Consider the following 23,078-nt stretch of genomic DNA (forward strand, 5'->3'; position numbering starts at 1 on the left):
AGCAGCGAAGCTGAAGCCGGCTGCCAAGCTGGGCTGTGTCCCCTCCCAAGGCTCAAGGAGTCATCGGGTCCTCCCCCCCTTCATCCCGCACCCCGTTGGGGCACCATTCCCCCCCCCCAGCTGCCCCACCACTCCCCATGGCAATTTATTTACTCATCTGGAGGGCACATCCCCGGCGGTCTCTTGACTCAGCAGTCCGGGGCCGATGGGAGCCGCGGGAGCAAATTCCAGGCAAGAAATAATCTCATGACTTGTCTCGGAAAAGATTGCTCCGAAAAGATCCCCTTACGGTCACGGAGTGCTCAGTGCCCGCCCCTCCAGCAGAGCCCTGACAAGGCTCCCGATTTCCCAACCTCAGGGAGCCAGGGCGGCCAGCCAAGGCAGCCCGAGGGGACTCGTTGGACCTTTCTTCCTTGGAAAAAGAGGGATGGATTTGGAGATGGGGGTGGCACAGGGGCCCCGGGGCTGGTGCCAGTCCCCCACCAGGGCGCAGGGTTGTGGGGAGCTGGAGCTGGCTTGCCAGGGCAGGGAGCCCAGAGCTTGGGGTTGTGTTGATTTTTGAGTCATTCCTCCTTTTTCTTCCCCCGCTTCCCAGGGAGGGGTTTAAACCCTTCCTTTGCCCCCAGGCAACTTCGGTTCTTCCATCAGTGCTTTTGCACAGACACCAGCGTTACCTTCAGCAGGGCTGGCACCGTGGATGACTTACGAATTGTATTTATGCTTTTTTTCATCATATGTGTCTCTCTCACCCTGGCCTTTTTTCCCCACCTCCTCCCCATCCAGAATCACTTGGGTCCCATCCCCTTTTGAAGGCACTTTGGGAGGTCTGGTCCCATGCCCAGTGCTGGGGATGGGGTGAGATTAGACCAGGTTGAGAACTGAGTATCTTTGCAAACCTGCATTTTTCTGGGAGAAAGGCTGGCCCCGTGGGCGGGCAGGGCTGCTGAGCTGACAGCTCTCATGCCTCCTTGTCAGCCAGGATCGAGGCTTGGGAGCACATGGCTCCTGGGGCTGTGACCGCAGGGACATGGGTGTCTGCGGGTGTCCTGCCTCCCTGGAAGGGTGCCCGTCCACTGCGGTGGCCATGCTGCCTTTTGAGATGAAGATGCCTGGGGAGAGGCACCAGCCTGTGGCTCCCACTCCCCATATACTTATGGTTTCACCCCATTACTTACAATTATGTACTTATTACTTATCTCTAAGCAGCAGGAGCTTGGGGCCGAGCCGCTGAGGGCAATGGGGAGGCTTGCACCCCCAACCCACCCATCCAGGGCCCTGCCGAAGCTCCTCGAGCTTGTTACAGTCAGTGGAGGATTCCCAGAGATTCTGGCAAGGGCTCCTGGCTCCTGAGTCGCCAAACGACACCCCTTCCACCCCCTCCTCCATTTACGTCTCCTTCTAATAGCCTCTTGGCCTGAGCAGCCGAATTCAATCAGCCCTTTCACCATCTGCTCCCAGGCACTTCTGCTGGGGAGGGCTCGGGGCCAGAGAGGCCGTAATTCCTTAATAGCTTCCGGATGCTGCGCGCGGGGTGGATGCGAGGGCTGCGAGTGTCTCAGCCTCTCTCCCAGCCTTCCTTGAGGTTTCCAAGCTCGGGCTTCCTCTGGGCAAATCTAAGCACCTCCAGCCGCTCTCATTTATCCCTGCCCACCCTTCGCTCTCCCGTCTCTCCGGGCTGAGGCCAATAGGTGACATAATCACCATCCTGGACAACCCTTGGCTCTAGGATGGGGATGACTGAAGCTGATGGGGCAGCCCATTTCATCTTTGGCCGCTTTCCCCTGCTCACTCCCACCTTCTTCATCTTCCCAGGGCTTTGTTTGGCCCAATTTCTGTGCTGGTCCCTTCCCTGATGGGAAGTTTCCTAGAAGTTGGACCTGGAAAAGATGACCTTCCTGGGGTTGGTTGGCAAAACCCTTGCTCTCCTGCATGGGGTCGCTTGATAACCTGGAGGTTGCATGGTGTAGCCTGGAAGGGGCAAAGCCCAGGAGCTCTGTGCTTGCCCAGGGGTGGAGGAGCCTTAATCTCAGGGCTCTTCAGCTGCCTGCTGTGCTTGGGAAAATCCTCACCTTCGTTTCTTTGCTTAAAAATAATAAAACCAGGAGAAGCGTTCTTGGGATGTTGTGAGATGAAATTGGTTTGGTGCCGAGGTGCTGTCTCCGGCGTGGGCTGGAGAGTTTTGGTTCCCTGGTTTCTTTCAGGGCCCTCCCTGGCCTCTGTCACTGGAGGAGCTGAGCAGCCTGGTTCACCCTCCGGGGACAGTGCCGTGCTGGCAGTCAGCATCCAAGGATGGCCCAGTCTGTCATCCCCTCCTGGCTCCAAGGCCGATGCGGAGCTGACCCTCGTTTGCCTCGCCCTGGCGATACCTTCGCTTGCACGGCTTTCAGCCCAGTTAGCAAAATCCTCCTTTGTGGCTGCTGGGGCCATCTGCTGCTGTCAAAGCATGCCTGCCTCAGGTCTGGCAGGTGGAAACATTCGATGTGCAATGGGTGTAGAGCGTGTGTGGCTCTCGTCTGTGGGATGGGGCGTGGATGGTGCTCACAGAGGTGTCGTTTGGTGGCATTCGTGGAGTCATAACCCTGAGGGCTGGCTGGGGAACCGAGAAGATGGGGCTGGCTCAGGCAGCAAAGCAAAGAGAGCAGGGCTTTTGCTTTGAGCATCTTTTGCCTCTTCTGTTTAGTTGGTTCTTTCTCCCCTCCTGTTAAATGATGCTGTGATGAGAGATGCAGCTAGCATAGGGAAGATGCTTGGAGCGTGCGGTGAATATTGTGAGCTACTTTGGTTTTGATTTCAGCTGCAGGGGGCTGTTGCCTGTATTTGTGAGCCACAGGGAGGGAGGAGGGATACCTTCAGAGAGGAGGCGTCAAGGTACTTGCAAGTGCAAGTCTTCAGTGGCAGTAAATCCAGTGATGCAAAGAAGTAAATCCATATCTAGTGCAGGGGAATTAGAGGTATGTGGATTGTTACGCTACCTGCCATCTCTTGGCAGCTGCTAGCAGAGTTGACTGCTTGCTCTAAAGAGTTGTAAATAATTTTGTTGATTAAAATGATTGATTATCCTTGGTCTAATATTATTTAGTCAGAGCAAACAGTGCTGAGGTTTACCACCCGCGCTCTGACCTCCCAACCCTGATCTGTTTGCAAAAAGCCTGTGCAATTATTTGTTTGATTTCAAAGCTAAATACCCTAATCTCTCCTTTTCTCCTTTGCTAACTGCAAAGGCAACTGGCAGCTCGGCCTGATAAGGGAGGACAGACCTGGAGTCCTTGTGTGCAGTGGCAGGTCCCTGGGCAGAAAGGGACGAGGTGGTGAGATGGGGACCTGAAGGTCACCCGGTGAGGATGGGCTAAAGACCTTGGGCTTCTCTTCCTCTGCGTGTACTCGCCTTGCTCACTGAGCGCTGCCTGTTCTTCCTGGGCAGAGCCGAAATACTCCCTGCTGTATGGAAAAAAAGAACAGATGCTATCAAAAGCCTAATATTAGAAGAAGGGCTTTCTCTGGGTAAGGCAGCAGCAGCGATCCCTCTGCAATCCATGGGGGATGTGATATGCTGCAACTTGCACCCTCCCATTGAGCAATCGGCCGCGTTTTTTCGCCGGCTTGGCTGTACGTCTGGCTGGCGTTGCCCTGAAGGGAAGGGTTGGCCAGGAAGGCTGCGGAGGTAGGGGTGGGACGGGCGGCAGGAATCTGCAGCTGCAGAGCGATGTGGCAAGCTTCGCCCTCGTACCCTGCCGCCCTGGGGCAGCGTGCGTGCTCGGGAGGTGACCCGGAGCTGCCAAGCCTCCCTTCCTTGTCATCAGCTCGATCCCTTCTGCATCACTGGCTTCATGCTCTCTGCATCGTGTGGAGATGTCCTGGGCTTGAGGAATGCCGTAGGAATACCCGTGGGCTCCTTCCACTTATGACCGATAGGCAGTTTTATTATATAGACACCACCAACATGTCTCCACAGCAGGTCCAGCCCTTCCAGCCTTAACAAACATTCTTGGTTTATGAATGAGAGAGCTGGTGAGTGGAGGAGAGCAGCTTTGATGTGGAGGGAGATATTTTGGGCGTTGAACATCATCCTAGCTTAAGGGCACTTCAGACCGTACCCTGCCATGTGGTACCCTCGTGTCTGGCATGACGTGGCATCGGCTTAGCCTTGGGGCAAGGGCTAAGGCCAGGACACAGAGAGATCAGTTTATGCAGGACTTGGGCTGAAAATCAAGTGAAGGTTGGGGAAATCCTTGGGGCAGACAGATTGGAGGCATTTGGTTGGGCATCTGCATGTCTAATCCCTTCCTGAGCCAAGGATAATTGAGGCTTCTTTTTAGGACCAGTGGGCTCCCAGCAGCAGGGCCATCTGTGGAGTCCATCTGCATCAGAAGTGTGTCGTAGCATGGTGATGGGCAGCCCAAATAATTGGTTTTTCATTGTGGACACGGAGTCATTTCACGTGGCCGTGGATATGCAATGAAACCATCCTGAGCTGTGAGGTCATGTGTAGCTGCTTTACAAAATGTGTCGGTATGACGTGTTCTTCAGATGTGTAGAGGGGTTGGGATCTCTTTGTGGGGTGATGAAAGAGCTCAACATGAGTGAAGCTTCCTTGGCCCTTATCCCTACTGCGAGGGGACAGCCCTGCCAAGAGGTCTCAGCCTTCCGTTTTCACACTTCTGATCATGACAGCATCTTCCTCGCACAATGTACTGCCAATTAACCTCAACCCGGCCTTGCAAAATCTCTGCTCTCCCTGATCTGGGAGACTTATCATGCGTGGTTTGGCAGCCCCATCCTTCCCTGGAGCAAGCAGCTGGAGGCCTTGGAGCTGAATCCCCATTGCATGTCTGTCCATAGCCCTGGATGATGACGGAGGGGGAGATTAATATCTGGAGGAGAGAGTGAGAGCTTGTTTGGATAGAGAAATGCTCAACCTCAACTGCTCGGGTACGACGGCAGCAGTACCTTGGTAGCATCCCATGTGTGCTTTTGCAGCCCGGGGTAGATCTATGTCAGGGTACTGGGATGCATCCTTTTCTTGGGACGAATCCTCCAGTTGTATCACTTCTTCATCAAAGATGCCAGAAATGGCATCATCAGCCAGAGATTTGAGGTGAGAAGAGCAAAAGTCCTGGTTTTAACCTAGCCGGCAAGAAACGTAAGCTCTTGCGGGATGGTGGGAAGCGCTGGCTGTGGATGACCTGGACCATCGTCTCCTCCATGCAGTGCCAAAGCCCAGCCGTGGGTTTCCTTTGGGAGGGCTCAGGCTGTGGTCTTGTGGCTGTGGAATCCTCCAGGGTGGTGAAGCCAGCATGGCTGGCCTTGCAGGGCTCCCAGCCCAGCCCAAAGAGAGCGAGGAATTTCAAGAGGCTTTGGTCCTAGGCGTGAGCCATTTGAATACCTCGGGCACCCTTCCAAGAAGCAAATGAATATCTAGTTGTTTGTTCAGTGGGGATCGCTGGGTTTTTGGAGTTGCTTTTTTTTTTCTCTCCTTTTTTTCTCATTGCTGTTGAGCAATTTGAGCTTTGCTGCTGGGACTCAGGGTGCGACGAGCCAGGTTTTAGCCACTTGTTTGCAAAGGAGCATCTCCCAGAGCTGGTGCATTGATGCGGGGCAGCTGACACGGGCATGACCTGGACTTGCTATTTACACTTGACCTCCTTTCAGTCGGGGCTGGGTGTCCATTACAGGCTTTGCTGAGCCCACCCCGTGCTCCCATTAGTGTGTGTGTGCCTGTGCATGAGGATTAGAGCACTTTAGCAGCGTTGTTAGCGGGGATTAGAGCAAATTATCACAGGGGAAGCATGTCTCATAGGTTTGCGCAAGGCAGGGAGTGTCCTCCGAGCCCTGCTAAGGCAGGATCGAAGGCAAACAAGCCTGAAAGTGAGACGCTAATCCTGTCTTCGGAGGGGATTGCCTGGTTCACATGATGTTTGACTGGGAGAGTGTGGGAGTGAAGGACGATGAGGGCCTGACCGCTGCAAGAGGAGGCTTCGACTGCCGAGCAGGAGTGGTTTGGGCACGTGGAGGTTGTTCCTCGATGCCTCTGCGTTGGCTGCAGCCTCCTGGGCTGGCTATCTTCAGAGTGCTGTCCTGTAAGCTCAACCTCCGCACGAGTTTTGCATGGGTTTAATTAACCCCAGACCTTGCTGTCAGGCCGGCGGGTTCAGAAAAGGCTTGCACAAGTTTTTAGTTGCGATGCTGTCAAATCTAAAGTGACAGAAGCTGTTTCGAAGCTGAATCAAGAGCGTTTGCCTTTGCGGGGGGTCTTGTGTTGACTTAAGGGCGGTGCTAGAGCTAAACCGCGGCAGCCTCGTAGCACAGCTTAACCTCTGCTGTTGCTTCTTCTGGATGGAAAAATCTTTTTGCTGACTGCTTTGCATAGTTTTGATGAGCGTTGTTAAGCCGTGGCCACGTTCCCCAGCCTCAGAGGTGGCTGCATCTCCCCGGTGCTCGCTTTTATCCACCCTTCCAGCAGCTGAGGTGGGGAGGATGAGTGAAGCCCTCAACCGAGGGAAGCCCTGCTTTGAGCTGCTTTGGGAAGGCGAACTGTAGGTGCTGTTGCTGCCTGCTAAGGCTGGGGAAACTTTCCTGTAATTGCAGCGAGCGTTGACTCAAACCCTGTGGTTTTGCTTAGCTTTGGTCCAGGGGTTTCTTTGGCACTTCTTTCCCTCCTCTCCCCCACAAAAGCCGGGGAGGACCAAGCGAGCTGACCACCAGGCTGCTGTTCCCCTGTGAGCTCCTGGGATTGCAGGGGATGCCGCGTTCCCAGGATCTCCGTCCAACACCCACATTGTAAAGCTGGAGGGGGGAGAGAGAGAGAGGGAGAGGGAGCGGAAAGGAGCCTGAACGAGGGCAGCAGGCAGGCTCGGAGGGTGAAGCCTGTGACTTTGATAGTGTTGGGATAATGGGTGAAGCATCCTTTCACCTGCCGGTGCTGCTGCCTGGTTCCTCTCCAGCTGCAGGATACCCAGCGCCAAAGCAAACCCTCCCTAACCTTTTGGTTGCTCTGTGTCCAGTTTTGCTCATGGGCACCCCTGAGCATCCTGCTTGCGCCCATGCAAGGGTGTCTCCATTTTACAGAGGGGTGAAGAAGTTTACCTCAAAGCCCAAGGCTGAGCAGAGCATCGTGACATCTCACCCTCACCTTAACCTTTCCCCTTCCTCGCTCCCTGTGATGCTCTAAGTGCTGAGAGTCCAAACTTGGAAGAAATGCTTTTATCTGCATTTAGGGAAGACAGTTTTCAGGCCCTTTATTTAGGGGAAGAGCTCGCCCCCATGACACACCACATCTCCATAAGAAAGCTGCTGAATGCCGGAAGAAAGCCGGCTTTGTTGTGCTTTCTGCAGCGCTAAGCAGTGTGGGCTTTCGGTTTCCTCTCTTGTTTTTCTCTTGAAGCCCAGCTTTCATCTCAGAATATTTATTTTTCACTGCTTGAAGGATAAAAAAAAAAGACTTTTTTTTTTTAAAGAAATATATTTATTTTAAATTAAAATAGCAAATGTCTGTGCCTTTTGTGCCATTCCTTGCAGAGGGAAGCAGGGCTGGTCTCTGACAAGTTGCTGCAGGAAGGGGAATCAAATCTCCCCTCCATACTGCCCAGTCCTCTGCCTCTCCTTCCCCTGTCCTGCCCCGCATCCCCAGCAAACACCTCTCCCAGTGCCCAGCCCTTCTACCCATCCATCCTTGCTTCCCAGTTTTCCCTCTGTTCCCTTTTTTCCAGCTTTCTGTCCAGCTTTCCCTTTACCCCCCCCCGAATTTCACTACCCTTTCAGTCTGAGGAGCCCTAATTGGAACAGGCCGGCTCCTCTCCTGCTTCCTGCGTGGGAGTGAGAGGCAACGCTTGTGAAAACAGTTCAAAAGTGCAGACAAATTTTTGCCTAATCCTGCCTAAATAACAGGGGGCTCAGCCAGGGTTATTTGCCTGGGTGTCCCTGCTCCAAAGTGGGGGCACCTGGGAAAGGCAAAGCTGCCCCGGGGGAGTGTGGAGGTGCCTGGTGGTGGAAACCTGAGATGGGGAGATGGTGCCTCTGCCATGCCCGGGCTGCTTTGTTGGGGAGCGTGGGAAGGGTCTCAGCTCCTGGCCCCCCTCTCCCCAGCCTCCTCTTATCCTGAGAAAGATTTCTCTGCTGCTGAACCCTGCCAGCTGGGGGACCTTGGGAAATCTTCTGTGTTTCAGTTTCCCCCATCCCTAACTCTGCTCTAGTTTTGGTCCCCAGGAAGGCTGGGATAGAGGGGGCTTGGCACGGTGCGGGGACGAGTGTCGGGCTTGGTGTGGGGTGGACATGGCGGTCTTGGTGGTCATGAGCTCACTGTGGGCACAGGGGAAGAGGGTAGGAGAGCAAACCCGTGTACCTCCTTGCAGAGCCTCTGAGAAACTCCTCCTGCTCCATCACATGCATCTGGCAGTGAGGGAATATCCTGGACCATGGAGACCTCAAGGTGGGGCAGCGCTGGGCAGCTGTCATGCACAGGGGCTCGGAATTGCATCTCAGCTAGCTCAGGGCTCAAAGACTGAGGTCTTCTGGGGGAGACAGGCACAAATTCATGCAACCCTTGGATACACAGCCTGAGAGAGATGATTTTTCTTCACTCTCTGCAGATTGTGTAGTTCGAAGCCAACGTGCATCTTCTCCCAAAACTTGTCCCCATGCCTCTTTCAAGCCACCAAAGGGCCCAAAATCCTTGTGGTATCAGCATGCTGCGGGGTTACTCTCAGGCCTGGGAAGGGGAGGACACGAGGAGGCTGGGCTTTTACCTGAGACAACAGCGCCTTGGGTTCCTGACCTTGGTGTCCATCCATCAGAGCAAGGGCAGGAGGGGGCCGCCGGGTCAGCAGGCTCCACTCTGACCCGCCGTACATCCATTTACACGCAGGCTACTGGGTAAAATAGCGGGGACCAGACAAGGACACACTGGGGCTTTTGATGGGAAAAAAAGTGAGTGGCCGAGAGGAGCTTTAAAGATGCATTGACCCTGAGTGGAAACTCGGGTGAAAAATTACTTTGCTCCCATCCTCCTGCTCAGAGCATCTCTTTTTTTTTTTCCTTTACTGCCATTTATTTTGCTTGTGCAATCAGATGCTAATGCTTTGGCATGCAGCAGAGTCCCTTGCATTTTAAGGTCAAAATCCCTACAGTTTGTAAATCGTAGTCCTTTAAAAAGATCAGATGCATAGAAATAGTTTATACATGCGGAGCCTGGTGAGAGCAGAGTGGGAATTTGGCTGGGAGATGAACTCGGTGATCTTGGCCTCTTTGTCCCTTTGCTGGCTGGTTTTCTCCCAGGCTCCTCGCCTGTTGGTGGAGCACCTAGCACAAGCAGGGTGGTGGGTTTTGGGCAGATCCCCCTTAGCATAAAACCCATCTAGGGATGCAGCGCTGGCTCACGGCAATGTCAGGGTTGTTACTATCCGCTTGTCTTTCTGAAGTGCCGTCCCCAGGGATGTCAGGGAGCTGGAGGAAAAATAGAGGTCTGGTTTTGAGAAGCCCCCGGGGTCTGAAACAGAGCCCCAGATCCCTCCTTGCTTTGGAAAGCTGCAACCAGAGGAATAGACGTCCCTTTCTGCCTTCCCGCCATGCAAGGCAAATTACTTATCTCTGCTTTACAGATGCTGGAGATGCTGGTGACATAATTTTCCAGAGTGACTGCAACTCCTGTTAGTATTTAAAAATCAAACCATAACACCCTGCCTGGTCTCCCAGGAGGAAAATCAAATGCAGTTCCCTGTCAGTGCAGCGGCAGCAAGAGGAGGACATGGCATCTAGGCAGCAAACTGCACGTGGCAGCCGTGTCGATGAGGCTTTAATGGGCGTCATAAAAATGATACAGCAAACCGAGTCTGGGATGCAACGCCGTGGTCGCCTAGCCCCTGCTGCTTTTCGAATTAAAACGCTGCAATTTCTAAGCTAAGCTTAGGTGTAACAGCTGGGTTTGGTGCTGGCTAATGCTTCTTCCCATACATTTCTTCTGAGCCCGTGTGTGTGCACACATGCATGTGTGTGTGTACTTTGTGGACAGCAGGAGGTACACAAAAGGAGACATTTTATTTGTGCAAGATTTGATTAAAATCTTGGAAACAGGTTTCAGATGGCAGTGAAAGCTGAAACCGGGGGCGCTAAGCCCGGATTGCTTTTGTTACCAAAATTCTGCTTGGCTCTGACCTTTAGGCATCCCAAACTGAAGGCAAAGGACTTGTCTGTGGGTGCTGGAGGACATCACCAGGGCTCAGTTCCCCTCCTTGGGAAGTAACTCCCTTGCATCCAGCAAAGCTGCATCAGGCAGAGCTGGGTAAAGGCCATGCAGATGCAGGGATTAACAAAGAAAATGGTATTTAAGTAAATTCAGTATCTCAGAACCAGCAGAGGCAGAATTCACATTAAAAACTGTCCATCCCCCTCCCCATCTCTTTCAGATCACACGGCTAAGGCTTGTCCACAAACACGTATGCCGAGCTTTACAAACACGTTTAGTTTTACACGTGTGAGCTTTTCTATAGATGTGGGACACTGCTGACTAAAATAAGGCTTCTGCAAGCGTTAGCAGGCTTGGGGCTTTTTGACTGTTTTGTCTTCTGAAGAAATTTTAGCTAGTAGCTACGGTCTAACAGGAAAAAAAGTAGATGATGTTTCAATCCTAAATCTGCCAAGTACAACGTATTTTGAAAGAGAAGCCTTGAAATGCACATTTTGATTTATTTTGGTGTTTAAATAGAAAGCCTCCTCTGGCACTTTGCTTTTTAATTTTTTTTTTTTCCTTTTAATTTGAAAATAGACTGTTTGCTTCTCCGATGACCTCTCACTGGGAATCGCTTTTAAGTCTTCCCTGTTTTGACATATTGTTTGTGCAGAGCTCAGCGTTCACCTTACTAAACTGAAACCTTATCCCCCGCTACTGAAAAATTGATTCGCTGGATATGTACAAACCCAACCCCATGAATCCTGCAGGAGAAAACGGGGGATCGGTGATAGGTGCTTGCTTGTGTTGCAGAGATAAAACCACAATTTTGCACGCATCTCACCTTGCCCTGCTGCTCTTCGTGGCTTGCCTAAGGAGGTCACCTCTGCACAGGTTTTCACGAGTGATTCAGTGTAAAAATTGGGGTTAGAAATGTTTTCTTAGCCTAAATCTGACTCATCTTCCCATAGCACCCGGGAGCAGTGAACTGCCGTTTAACCAGCCGGCGGAGGGGAGCGGATTCCTGGGTGGTCCCTGTAACCACAGAGCACAGAAAGCAAAGCATTAAAATGTAACATGAGGATGAAGGGAAAGGGGCACTGAACCACTTTCTCCCAGTGTTATCTCAAAGCAGCAGATGGAGAACAGAGATAGTGAGGGTGGCTGCTCTTTCTTCTGTGCCCTCTCCAGCCAAATCCAGTAAATAATGAAGTGTAATTTGCCAAATAGCCTTTGAATGTATTATTTGCTTTCGAAGGTCCCGATACTTCCACTGTGGCAGGGAATCCTTGATTTATGCAGTGGGGTCAGGCAGAGGAATTGGGTCCCGAGAGGCCCGGTGTCAGGGGTTTTACTAGTCCTACCTGAGCAAAGAGTCGCGCAAATCATTACGTGAGTACCTTGGTGGCGTTTAGGGGGAGCTGCAAATAGAGGGGGTGATTTTGTGTGTCTTTCAATTGGGGATGGTAGGTCAAAGGTGCAAAGATGGAAGCAGAAAAGTGGGTCAGTTTAGTTTGGCGGTGGATTTGCATTTGATGCATCCAGCTGATGATTTGGGGATGCTTTGCAGCATGGTCAACCTCACCCTGTGCTGCAGAGCTGCACGTGGATGCTTATCGACCCAACTTCCAGATTCCCAATTGCAAAAAAAGCCCCAACATTGTGGTGTTTGGACTTTAAATGACGCCTGTGAGTTTGGCTGCGGAGGATCCCAGTCTGGTCAGGCTGGAAAGCAGCGTTGTTGCACTGGGCTGCCCGTGCTGGGCCGCTGCAGTGCCGTCTCCAGCCTTGACTCACCGTTGCATTAGGGATGCACTCAGCTGCAATTTGCAGGTATAATGGCTTATTAAATCAGAGCTTAAATTAACTTAGAGTGATGGTAAGCTGAGGTGGCTGGGATTTCCATAAAGCAGAGAATTCTTTGACTTTTGATGCCTACATCCAGACATTCATGAAAACACCTAAAGAGCTTGCGCATGTTGTAATTTTTCCACCGAGAGCTGAAAAATTTCCAATAGATTACAGTGCTAAACCAGCCTCAGGTGGAAGATTTACATAGAAGACTGGTAAAGTTCAGTCATTTGAGACAGTGGTTGTATGAGACTTTCCTTCTCTGTGAAAGATGTTTTTCAGGAATGCTTAAAATATATGAAAAAGAGCCAAACCTTTATTCAGATTGAGGGTTTTGTGTTTTTTTTTTTATTATTTTTTTTTTAAACGGTTGCTTTTGTTTATGAAACTCTTTGGCTACAAATATCCGCCTCCTTCCAAATAAATTAGAAAAAGAAAAAGAAAGGAAGAACTTTGCTTCTCATCAGGACTTACTCCAAGGCCCGGCTCTTGGCTTGGCCCCACGCTCTCCCATGGGGGCGGCCGCGTATTGTTCAGTGACTCACTCCGAGTTGTGTCGCTCCGTGCTATGGACTGCTCATGATGTAACTCTGTGCTAACGTGGGATTTTCCAGCTCTTTGTTTTCCCTCCCTCCTCAAGTGGGTTTTCTGCCGGTTCTTCATCCTGCCTCAGCCTGCTGTCAACTTACTTTTTCCAGGATTGCCTGTGATTCTTTAAAATTTATATTTTCCCCTTGCTTTTCTTTTGACTGGGGTGCCCAGAGGTGGGGCGGTAACTCAGAGATGCTTTTCTCCCTGCTTTTTGTTCACCCTGGTGTGGGACTCTGCCTTCACTGGCATCTGGAGCTGCTCAGCTCTCTCCCAGGCTCCAGATGCCAACCTGGAGTGATGAAGCCCAGGAGGCTGATGCCTGTAAAGGTCTTCGAGATCACCATCAAATTTCCAGTAGCACATTCACGGTTGGCTTGTAGGGAGACCGTTCGCCATGTAACCTAGCTTACCAGGCATACCTTGTGTATGCCCTTTATGTACAGGCTTATTCTAAGCCCACGATTCTTTTTCTTGTATTTGAGTGCCTGCTTATGGACTTGCAGGGTTTAGGTGTAGGGCTAGAGGGTCTGGGTGTGGAAATTTTGGAAGAAAAAAAAGTTTTATCTATTTTTCTGATGATTCAATAGCCAGCACAACTCCTGTCGTCTTTCCCAGTCCTGTGTCCTTATGGCCATTTTTCTCTCCTTTCAGATATGGAATGTGCGGATGTGCCTTTATTAACTCCCAGCAGCAAAGAAATGATGTCTCAGGCATTGAAAGCCACCTTCAGTGGCTTCGCAAAAGAGCAACAGCGGCTGGGAATCCCCAAAGGTAAGACATGGCTTCCCAGTGAGCTGCTGTGGCAGACACAGAGGTCGTGTCCTCCTGCCAGGCTGCCCTTCTCCACATCTGCCATCCTTTGTGTTGATCCTCTTCAGGTGGTATTGCCTTGTTTCTTGGCAGCTTCAGCTGGAAAAATCTAGACATACAGGCAAAACCTTTCAGTACCACTTGCGACCTACACCTGTTTGACAGATTGTGCCTGTCTGTCCTGCTCACCTCTGCTGCGTGACTGCTCTTGCAGCTCTGGGGACCTGCTCCTTTGGAGGCAGCTCCAGCACTTGTATTTGCAAATCATCTCCACCATACGGAGAAGCAGCAGGGACGCTTTACCAGGGGCTGGTGACAGGGAGAAAGCAAGCAAAATAGAGAAAAGGGTGGGAGAAAGGGTCAGAGGACTGGTGGAATTGTTAAAAGTCCCAACCAAATCCAAAACTTGTTCCTTGTATGAAATTGGTCTGCAAATATGACTGATCCAAACTGCAGGCATGGTGTTCCCCCACCATTTTTACCTTTATGCCAGTGGACTCCCAGTCTGTATGGGATGATTCTGTGCAAGTGCTTACCCACTGGGACAGCTGTAGCACTGTTTGTGTCCTGTTTTCTGGGGAAAATGGTTTATGATTGCTCATTAATGGATCTCTTCTACAACCCCTTGGTGCAGACCCCCAGCAGTGGACGGAGACGCACGTGCGGGACTGGGTGATGTGGGCGGTGAACGAGTTTAGCCTGAAGGGAGTGGATTTCCAGAAGTTTTGCATGAATGGAGCTGCCCTCTGTGCCCTGGGCAAGGAGTGCTTCCTGGAGCTAGCGCCTGACTTTGTGGGAGATATCCTCTGGGAACATCTGGAGATCTTGCAGAAAGGTGAGTGCTGGAGTCTCCAGGGTGAATGGCTCACGCCGTCCTGGCTAGCCTGGTTTTGGGCCTTTCCAAAGACCTTGGCTCGCAGTCTGGCTGTGCAATGAGGTGTTCACCTTAGGCTTTAATTCCAATAAAAGCAGCTTTCAAAGCCCAACTTTCCAGTAGGATTTCAACTGGCCGTCCCAACCGGTAGTGGGCAATGCAAATCCTGGCACTGCTTGAAAGAGGAAGGGTGTCTGCGCCGGCCACTTGGCAGGAATCCACAGCGGGCAAGGGTGCTCTGCCTGCCTGGAAACCATGGTGGGATTTTCCAAAGCATTCTTCCTCAGCTCATTCAGCCCCCGTTGTGAATTTTACTACTTCCTTTGGTGGAACGGGGTACAACAATACCACCAAAATCCCGCCCTAATTTCCCAGTTGCGAAGGGAAGCTGCTTTGCTTTGTTTTGTGTCCCAGAAGGTGTAATGGCATTTTGTTGAGTGGCTGTCCCCCCTACAGGAGAAGCCATCTTTGCCAGTCTCTGCGCAACAGCATTTAAGGGCATTAATATTCATTGACTGAGGGGACACACATTGATTATTGTTGACGATTTTCATAGCGTCTGGATGCCCAAGCAATGCTTAACCTGGGAAAGAGCAGGTGAAGAGCTAAACACCTTTAACTGAGCCACGAGCAGGAGCAGCAGCAAATTCGGGCTCTTTCTCTAGCTCCTCTTCGTGCAGCGCTATTTGCTTTCCTGGAATATCCCTTGTGCTGTCATGCCGACACTGCGTGCCTGTCAGCGGGCCTGTACTGGTGGCAGGAAGGGGAGCAGAGTTATGCCTTCCAGGAAACCATTGACAAATGGATGTTAATTGCTGATTACTAATTTTACTGCTACCTGTGGTTTGCAAAAGGTAAACACAGCTCTTCTCAGGGTCTGTGCGCGACAGGCTGTTTTTCTGCTCCTTGACTCTATATCTGTTCTGTACTTCTCATTTTGCATAATTTTTATTGAGTGCTTATATCAACAGCAAGCAGTTTAACCAAACAAAGCGAAACGCTGCGGTCGGTCCCATTTCTCCTTACTATAAGCCATCGCTTGTAACGCAGCTCTGCCTTCCCGCAACCCTTCTTCATTTGTTTGGGCTGTAACCCGCTGGAGAGGGGTGCGACATGCTCCCGGTACTGGCTGAGGCATCGCAGCTGGGTTTGCAGCTCCCTCCTGCAGATTCCCCAAGGCATGGGGATGAACTCGGTGCTGTAGTGTCACAGGAAAGCAGGGATCGGGTGAACACACGAGTGTTCAGATGCTGCAGTCGTGAGGATGCAGAAGGTCTGAGACACACGGGAGCTTTTACAAAGAAGCTGGAAATCTTTGTGCCTGTTGCAGCTTTTCTTCTGAAAGGATGAAAAAGAATAAAGCTGAATTTCTGTCTCAATACTGTTGGTGTAGCCCTGGGAAGCAAGAATTCTCCGTTCTGTGTTCAGTTTTACTTTGTCACTTCTTGCACAAGCTTTCTGAGCCTTAGCTTCTATGCTGGGTTCTTAACACATTTCCCAGAAGGGCAGTGAAGTATTTGGAGATTTACTAAGAAGAGCTTCCAAGAAATAACCAGCCTCACCCCAAGGACTAATTTCTGTTCCCTCTAAGTCATGGGCCTCATCTTACTGGTAGTACACCCCCAAACCCCTGACAAGATCTGGGTCCTGTTGTGCTGGTGCTGTACAACCATAACGTGCGAAATTCTCCCCATCGCATCTCTCCCCACGCAAGAGGAGATGGTTGTCTCCGCTTTGCAGCTGGGGATGTGAAGCGTGAAGAAATCAAGGTTTCCCCAGGCTCACCCAATGGAGTCAGAGTCCAACTCGCCGGTCCCTGTCTCTTCCATCTTCCCCAGCCACCCGCCGTCATCACTTGGGGGTGTGGATGCTGGGAGTGGTGGTTAACCCCGAAACGTTTGGCTTTACCTATAGCAATGCGACCGTCGGCACGGGGTCGTGCTGGGACAGGGTGTGACCTTGCTGTCCCTTCAGCTAACGTGCCTCCCTTGTGAGCGCTTTCTGAGAGTGACTCATGTACCACAGGCTGCTCAGGGTTTAAAAACGGCAGCAGATGGGCGACTTTTCCCTGCATGGATTTGGGTGTTTTCAGGCATATTTTTCCCAATTTCTTCCTAAAATAACCTCCTCCTCAGTTACCAGCAGTCAGCAGTGCCCTCCACTTGACTGTAAGCATAGCTGAAGGTTGCTCTCTTTCTCTGTGGTCACCCACCCTGCCCCTTGGCAGACACCGTGGGGAGAGGAAAAGAGCGTTTCTCATTAGGTCTCTCTGTTTGCACAAAACCTCCTTTTGTTAGAGAATATTTTCCACCCTGCAATCCCCAGGAGAGAGGGCCAAAATTAGGCTCCTTGCAAGCAAATGTGCGTTATCTTCAGTTCGCTTCTCTTTAGCCTCAGCAGAAATAAACATAACCCGGAGCTGTCTGTGTGTTTTTTATTTTGGTTACCCTCTGCAAAGAAAATAAAATCTCCCATGCCGGTATCTTTGCCCACATGCCGTGCTGGAATGAGTAAGGTGTTAATGGAAAAACTGGTCAGGGTAGGAGCAATGTGGCTTTTAGATGGGAAAGCAAATTCAGCATCAAGCCCAGGAGTAGCAAAGTGCTTGGAAAAAGCAATGGGAAGTGGAGAATCTACGCTTTGACGTGATACGTGCTCTTTCTCAGTGAATTACGCCTATAGAAAGGCTAAAGTTTTACGTGCTGCCCCTATGTAGACCGTGGAGTCTGTATCAGGAGCTGGCTGATGGACAGTGTGACAAAGCTTTTCTGAGCACGGGATCCTCTGCCTGCATCAGGTGTGAGGTACAGGGTGCTGGGTAGGCTGGGAATTAGCATTAATTTGGGGTTGTAGGAGCTGGGTTTGTTATGCATTACCCACTCGCTTGCACACACCTACTGCTGGTCTAAAAATAGGGGCTTTTTCAGGAAAACAGCTGTCCTGGTACGGTAGGGTTTTTTCACGAACTCATACATGTAAGTGTGACAAGCAATCCTCAAGACAATGAAAGACAACAGAAATTAAGGCAAGCAAGGAAATGATGCAATTAGTGTTTCAGAACCACCTGGAGCCTCTGGTTGAGAAAGTTGTTCCTGTTTTGTTTGGTTTTGTTTAAATCGGGCATTCTTGCAGCGAGATTTCCCGAAGGAACCCAAGTGCATCAGGCACTTGTTTCAGCAGGATTTCAGCTCCCAACTCATTTCTGTTCCTTTGAACATCCCAGTTTAACCCAGAGGGGAGCATTTTAGGAAGTTCAGACCTCTCTGTATTACAGCAAGTCTTGCGAAGCACAATATGCCTATGGACATGTGACATTTCCTTCCTTTTCTCTTTGCAGAAGAGGTAAAACCATACCCAGCAAATGGAGTGAATACAACATATCCAGAATCCCGCTATACTTCAGACTACTTAATTAGTAAGTCTCCATTATCAGCATCATTCTGGTGCTTCCAGACATGAAAATGCCACATACTAGAGGTTTGTCTGCATTACATGAGGACGGCACCACACAGTTGTTGCTCTGTCGTGGCAGAGCACGCAAAGTGTGTCATTTTGTCCTGCCTGGTATTTTGGGTTTATGTAGAAATGATCTTTATTTTTGGGGGACTGCCTTGAGAGGCCATAATCTGACTTTGCAAGCGTGATTTGTTTGAAGCTGTAGCTCAGGAGACCTGAAAAATGACCTCAACAGCCCAGAACATTAGGAATTTTAAAGACCTTATTAAAAAGGGGGGGCATGGAGGAAGAAGGCGTAATTCTGAATTGCTAGGTAGGAGCCTAATAAGGAAAGAGATGAGTCATCAATCTAGACTCCCGCGCTTCCCATTGCCATTGCTTTGGAGATGTTCTTTAAGGGCATTTGAAATCTGTGATGTATTTCATGAACCAGCAAAAAAAAAACCCCAACTCACTTGAATTGGGATTCCGGGCTCCAGCCAGCGAGGAGAGGTGACCATGGAAGTGACTCATCTATTACAGTCATCAAGGAAACCTCTTTGCCCTATATCTCCTTTGCTGAGTCTGTGCTCTTCATGATTTTCCAGCTTTTTCCCACTAGCAGCTTGCTTGAGAGGAGTTTGGCATAATGCACCTTGATGATGGTTGAGGATGTCTTATTTTTTTAAATTGCTGCAATTATAAGACGCAATCTCTCTGTAGCTTTTAGAAACCTTACTTGAAATTAGTGCCCAATTGTTCCAGGTGTTTTATATCCAGAGACAGTCTCCTCTCGCGCTGCAGACCTCAAATCTCACTGCGCTGTGGGAGACTGGAGGGGGAGTGAGCAACACTCTGGTTTCTTTATGCTGCTCGTGTTTGGGTCATTTTTTGACGCTCCCATTCTGCCGGCAGGTTATGGCATTGAGCATGCACAGTGCGTGCCTCCCTCGGAGTTCTCTGAGCCCAGCTTCATCACAGAGTCCTACCAGACCCTCCATCCCATCAGCTCGGAAGAGCTCCTGTCCCTCAAGTACGAGAACGACTATCCCTCAGTCATCCTGCGTGACCCAGTCCCGACGGACTCCCTGCAGACAGACTACTTCACAATCAAGCAAGAAGTAGTAACGCCAGATAACATGTGCATGGGACGTGCCAGTCGAGGTAAAATTGGGCATCTCCCGGGGTTTGGTTGGGTTCTTGCCACCTCTACCTATATCAGCATAAATGCTGCCTTCCCCTCTGTAGGAGATGTATTTTGGGGGACCAAGGCCATCAGGGCACCAAGCAATGCTGGGGACAAAGCCGTGTATCTTCTGAGGTTGAACTCCCAGATGCATTCCCTGCCGGCTTCGAGCCCTCCCTGACCTTCTGCCTGGGGAAAACATGAAGAAAGTCTTTTCTCTACTCTGCTGCCTGTTTTTATAACATCTGCAAAAATGTAGCAAATGTAGTAGGCTTGCACTTTGATGTCAAACTTGAGAGAAGTTGAAACAGGCTTTAAGGTTATTAGGGATGGCAGACTGCTGTGTGGTTGTATAAATATGATTTTCCTAGGAGGCCAGGCAAAACCCCACAAATCCTTCACAAGTTCTCATCAGGAACTGCTGTCCAAGGCTCTGAAGGATTTTACACTTGATGATCCAAAGTCTTTATCCATTATCTCCACTGATTTTGAAGGCTGTTTGGTTGAATTGATCATCTGTTCTGATGAACCCAAGCCCTGTGCTTTGTTAGGAGATGCAGGTGTCATGGCTTGAGTCAGCGACAGAGCTGAAGGACCCCCTGAATCCTTGTGCTACAACCCTACATCTCCAAATTGTTATAGGTACATGATTACTGTTTGAGATGATGGGGTTTAAGCACCTAAACACGTCTGAGGATCTGAGCCCAAACGCCTTTTCAATTAATATTATTAAATTCCGAACACATGGGGCCCAGATGCCTGACTGCTTTGTGATTACATCGCTTAATGCAAGGCTGAGGATCTGCCTCACAGTATATATTCAAAGCAAAAGTTTAATCCATAGAGCTCAAAGTCGCTTACAAAGGGGTATCATTATCTCCTGATTCCAGGTAGGGAACCTGAGGCAGGGGGAAGAGATCTGACCTGCCTGCGATCGCGCCCTGAATAGAATCCAGGTGTCCCCATGCCTAAAATTCATTATAGTAGCGTGTTGCTGTGAGCCAGGTTTGATGTTCAACATTTAAACCCATTCATCCAGCTACGAGAGCTGAGGATGGGCTGGTTCCCAGTGAAAGCCGGAGCCCCTTTGCAGGTCTGCATCGCTTACGCATTGCTCAGTGGAGCTCATTTTAAGTTTCTCATTCTTTTTCCAAGCTGGGAGAGCTAATGACACGAAAGTTAGTATTTGTACTATCACCTCTGCTTCTGCTGCTGTCTGAGTGTTAATATGTGAGAAGTGACTTGGATGATACGGTGGGCCAAAAGGGCAGCAGTGTTATGATTTTAGGTAAACTTCTCTTTCTGGGTTTGTTTTTCTCGCTATCTTTCATCAGTGTCTTTCCCTTTTCTTGACCTTTTCTTTAACATAGGTGATTTCATAATAATTTTCATTGAAATGCAATGATTCAGGCAGGCTTTTGCAATTGTACTTTGAGCCTGTTCTCACTGGCAAGCCTAAAAAGGCTCCAGGGGAGGGAAGAAAGAGCCCTCGACTCAGGCTGTGGCTGTGCTTACAGTAACGCTACATTTCAGCCACGTAGAAAGGCCTTTGGGTGGCATTAATCCTCCCAGAGCAGTGTAAAGAAGCCTTAATATAAGGCAGAGTCCAGCTTATTCATATTTATGTATGTCTTTACCTTCTACTGTATGGAAAGCTTAGTCTGTCGCCAAGTCAAGCACTTCAGCAGTGGGAAATTCAGGATGAAGGTTTTCTAGACAGTCGCCTTTTGTCTTTCTTTGTGTGAGCTTTAAGAGTTAATTCTGTGGTCCCATGGGAGTTGTTTCACCCTGCCTTATCAGTGAGGATGTCTGGTTGGAAAGTGTAGCTGCCAGACTCTTAACAAGTTGCTCCTGAGTAGGTGCAAGGCGTGATTTTTTCCAAAGGCTCACATTTAGGTCACATTTAGATGAATTTTCAATGAAATGACCTAAGTCACTTCTCCAACACTGTGGCTCTTCATCTGTCAGATTTTTAATTCCTTTTCTAGACGAGCTTGTGCCGCAGGACTTCTCAGGGAAGTGGTTATGCCAATTAATGAATGTGCACAAAGTGGTGTTAAGTTTCCCCTTGCAGGATTCAGGAAGCGATTGAAGTGTGTGCTGTAAGATTCTCAAAACACTAAAAGAAAAAAAAAAATTTAATTCAAAAGCATGGCTATTCCCAGCAGAATCAAGCCAATGGATTGAAACTTCAGATGATTCTGGGCCAGCAATCAGGGCAGAGCCTGTGGTAGTTGAGTCTTCGCAGCAAGTGCTACAACAAACTACAACACAACAAATATTTGGGGGAGTGTGCCAGCATCCTTCCACGTTCCTGTTCCCCTGTGATTTACTATCTGGGCCCAAGCTGTGGGTAGCTCTGCCAATGGAAATTTCTCCAGGAGTTCTTGCACAATCCCAGCAGCTGTTTTTAGCCCAGTTTGGGAAATTAGTGAACTTGAATGATCCTGTTACGCTCTTAGTTTGTCAGTAAAGATGTTGAGCAATCGGCAGCGTACGGAAGATCAGAGGGAGCAATTTCAGTTTGTTCTTTGGATCCTTTTTTAGCTCTTTGTTTTAAGTACAGAGGGTATACTTATGCTGTCTCTAGTGGGTGTAAAGCAGCATAGCACTGCTGAGGATCCAGCCTCTTGTGTTCTGGTCTTTACTAAAAATACCCCAGAGAGTAGCCTTGATACAACCCAGCTGTGCTCACCTTACCAGAACTGGAAAAATAGCTGTTTGAGCTCTCAGCCTTTTGCTCTCCTCCTCCCTCAAATCTGCTGCTGTTCGGGGATTTGGGGGTGGAAGCTGGTTGTAACGTACAGCAATAAAAAGCTGCTGTATAGTTTTGCAGGAAGCATCAAAAGTAAAGAAGCTGGGTGTCCTGTGCCCTTGAGTATGCCTCAGCAGCATTTCTATAGATACATATAGGTGTATATGTAGAGAGAGAGATGGATATAGGCTGGCAGACGTAATATGGGGCTTATTGGAGACCCATAACTTTGAGCAGCAAGAGCAACAGGTCCTGGCACCTGAACTGAGCCTCGAATATCTCTCTAAAGTGGATTATTTCCCTGCCGTTGCCTTTTTGAAACAGGACAATTTCCGGTTAGCCCCAGGCATCAGTCTTGGGTAGAGAGCCAGGGCTTTGGGTTTTTCCCCTGCCTCTGCCTTGCTTCGCTACCTGAACTTCTTCCAGGCTCAGAAAGCCCTGCTCTGAATTACAAAGATAATGAAGTATCCCAGTTTCAGGCCGTATTTTTGAGTTTGTTTGGAGATGAGACGTGATGGGACAGCATCGTTTGCCTGGTTGTCTTCGGCCTGCACAGTGGACAGGCGAAGCATCATTCTCCCGGCCATGGCAAGCTCGAGCATCCCCGTGCCAGCCAGGCACATCTCACATGCCCTTCCTTTTTGCCAGGTAAACTGGGCGGCCAGGACTCCTTCGAGAGCATAGAGAGCTATGACAGCTGCGACCGGCTGACGCAGTCCTGGAGCAGCCAGTCCTCCTTCCAGAGCCTGCAGCGTGTCCCCTCCTACGACAGCTTTGACTCGGAGGACTACCCCGCCGCCCTGCCCAACCACAAGCCCAAGGGCACCTTCAAGGACTATGTTCGAGATCGAGCCGATATGAACAAGGACAAGCCTGTCATTCCTGCTGCTGCCCTTGCCGGCTACACAGGTAGGGTCACGCTCCTCAGGAAACCACCTCTCTGCTGAGCATCTTGGGTACAGCCTCTCCGTCAGTGGAGGGCAGAGCCTCCAGGGTCTCCGCGTTGCCCAGCATCTGCGTCACTGGCTCAGTGGCGTGTGAGTGAGGGGTTTGAGGTGCCCCAGGGGGCAGCCACGTGCCTGCGGGCACGCCTGAGAGCACACAGCCCCCCAGGGCTTCGTGTCCTTCAAGCGTGGGCACTCCAGACCTCAGGGAGGACATAGGACCTGACTGAGTGCAAGGCATTTGATGCCTTGCGTTTTCATTTACACCTGGGTTTCCTCCTGCTTGGGCCTGGTAGGGACTGGTGTCTGGTTCATATTGCTGAGAACACAAGGTAGTACAGAGGCCTCATTCCCCCTCCAATAATTTTATTCAATGTGCTGGCCACTTGCTTGTGGTTTCCCACCTCGGAGAGGAGTGGCTGCATTTCTGGTGTGGCTGTGTGTGATGCGAAATGATCTTCTCCCCTTTTTGG

At 50.2% G+C, this 23,078-nt stretch overlaps 1 protein-coding gene across 4 annotated transcripts in view; it reads left to right on the plus strand.

The window, feature by feature from the left end:
- The window catches only part of ETS1 (ETS proto-oncogene 1, transcription factor), a 73,856-nt gene that overhangs the window by 39,843 nt on the left and 10,935 nt on the right, over window positions 1-23,078 (plus strand). For all 4 annotated transcript variants that reach the window (XM_075116470.1, XM_075116471.1, XM_075116473.1 and 1 more), the window contains 5 exons: window positions 13,253-13,372; window positions 14,046-14,246; window positions 17,623-17,700; window positions 18,636-18,884; window positions 22,310-22,570. In XM_075116470.1, the coding sequence (XP_074972571.1) occupies window positions 13,253-13,372; window positions 14,046-14,246; window positions 17,623-17,700; window positions 18,636-18,884; window positions 22,310-22,570 (909 nt within the window). The remainder of the gene's footprint in view (window positions 1-13,252; window positions 13,373-14,045; window positions 14,247-17,622; window positions 17,701-18,635; window positions 18,885-22,309; window positions 22,571-23,078) is intronic.

This window comes from Phalacrocorax aristotelis, chromosome 22 (genome assembly GCF_949628215.1).
Source record: "Phalacrocorax aristotelis chromosome 22, bGulAri2.1, whole genome shotgun sequence".
NCBI lineage: Eukaryota > Metazoa > Chordata > Aves > Suliformes > Phalacrocoracidae > Phalacrocorax > Phalacrocorax aristotelis.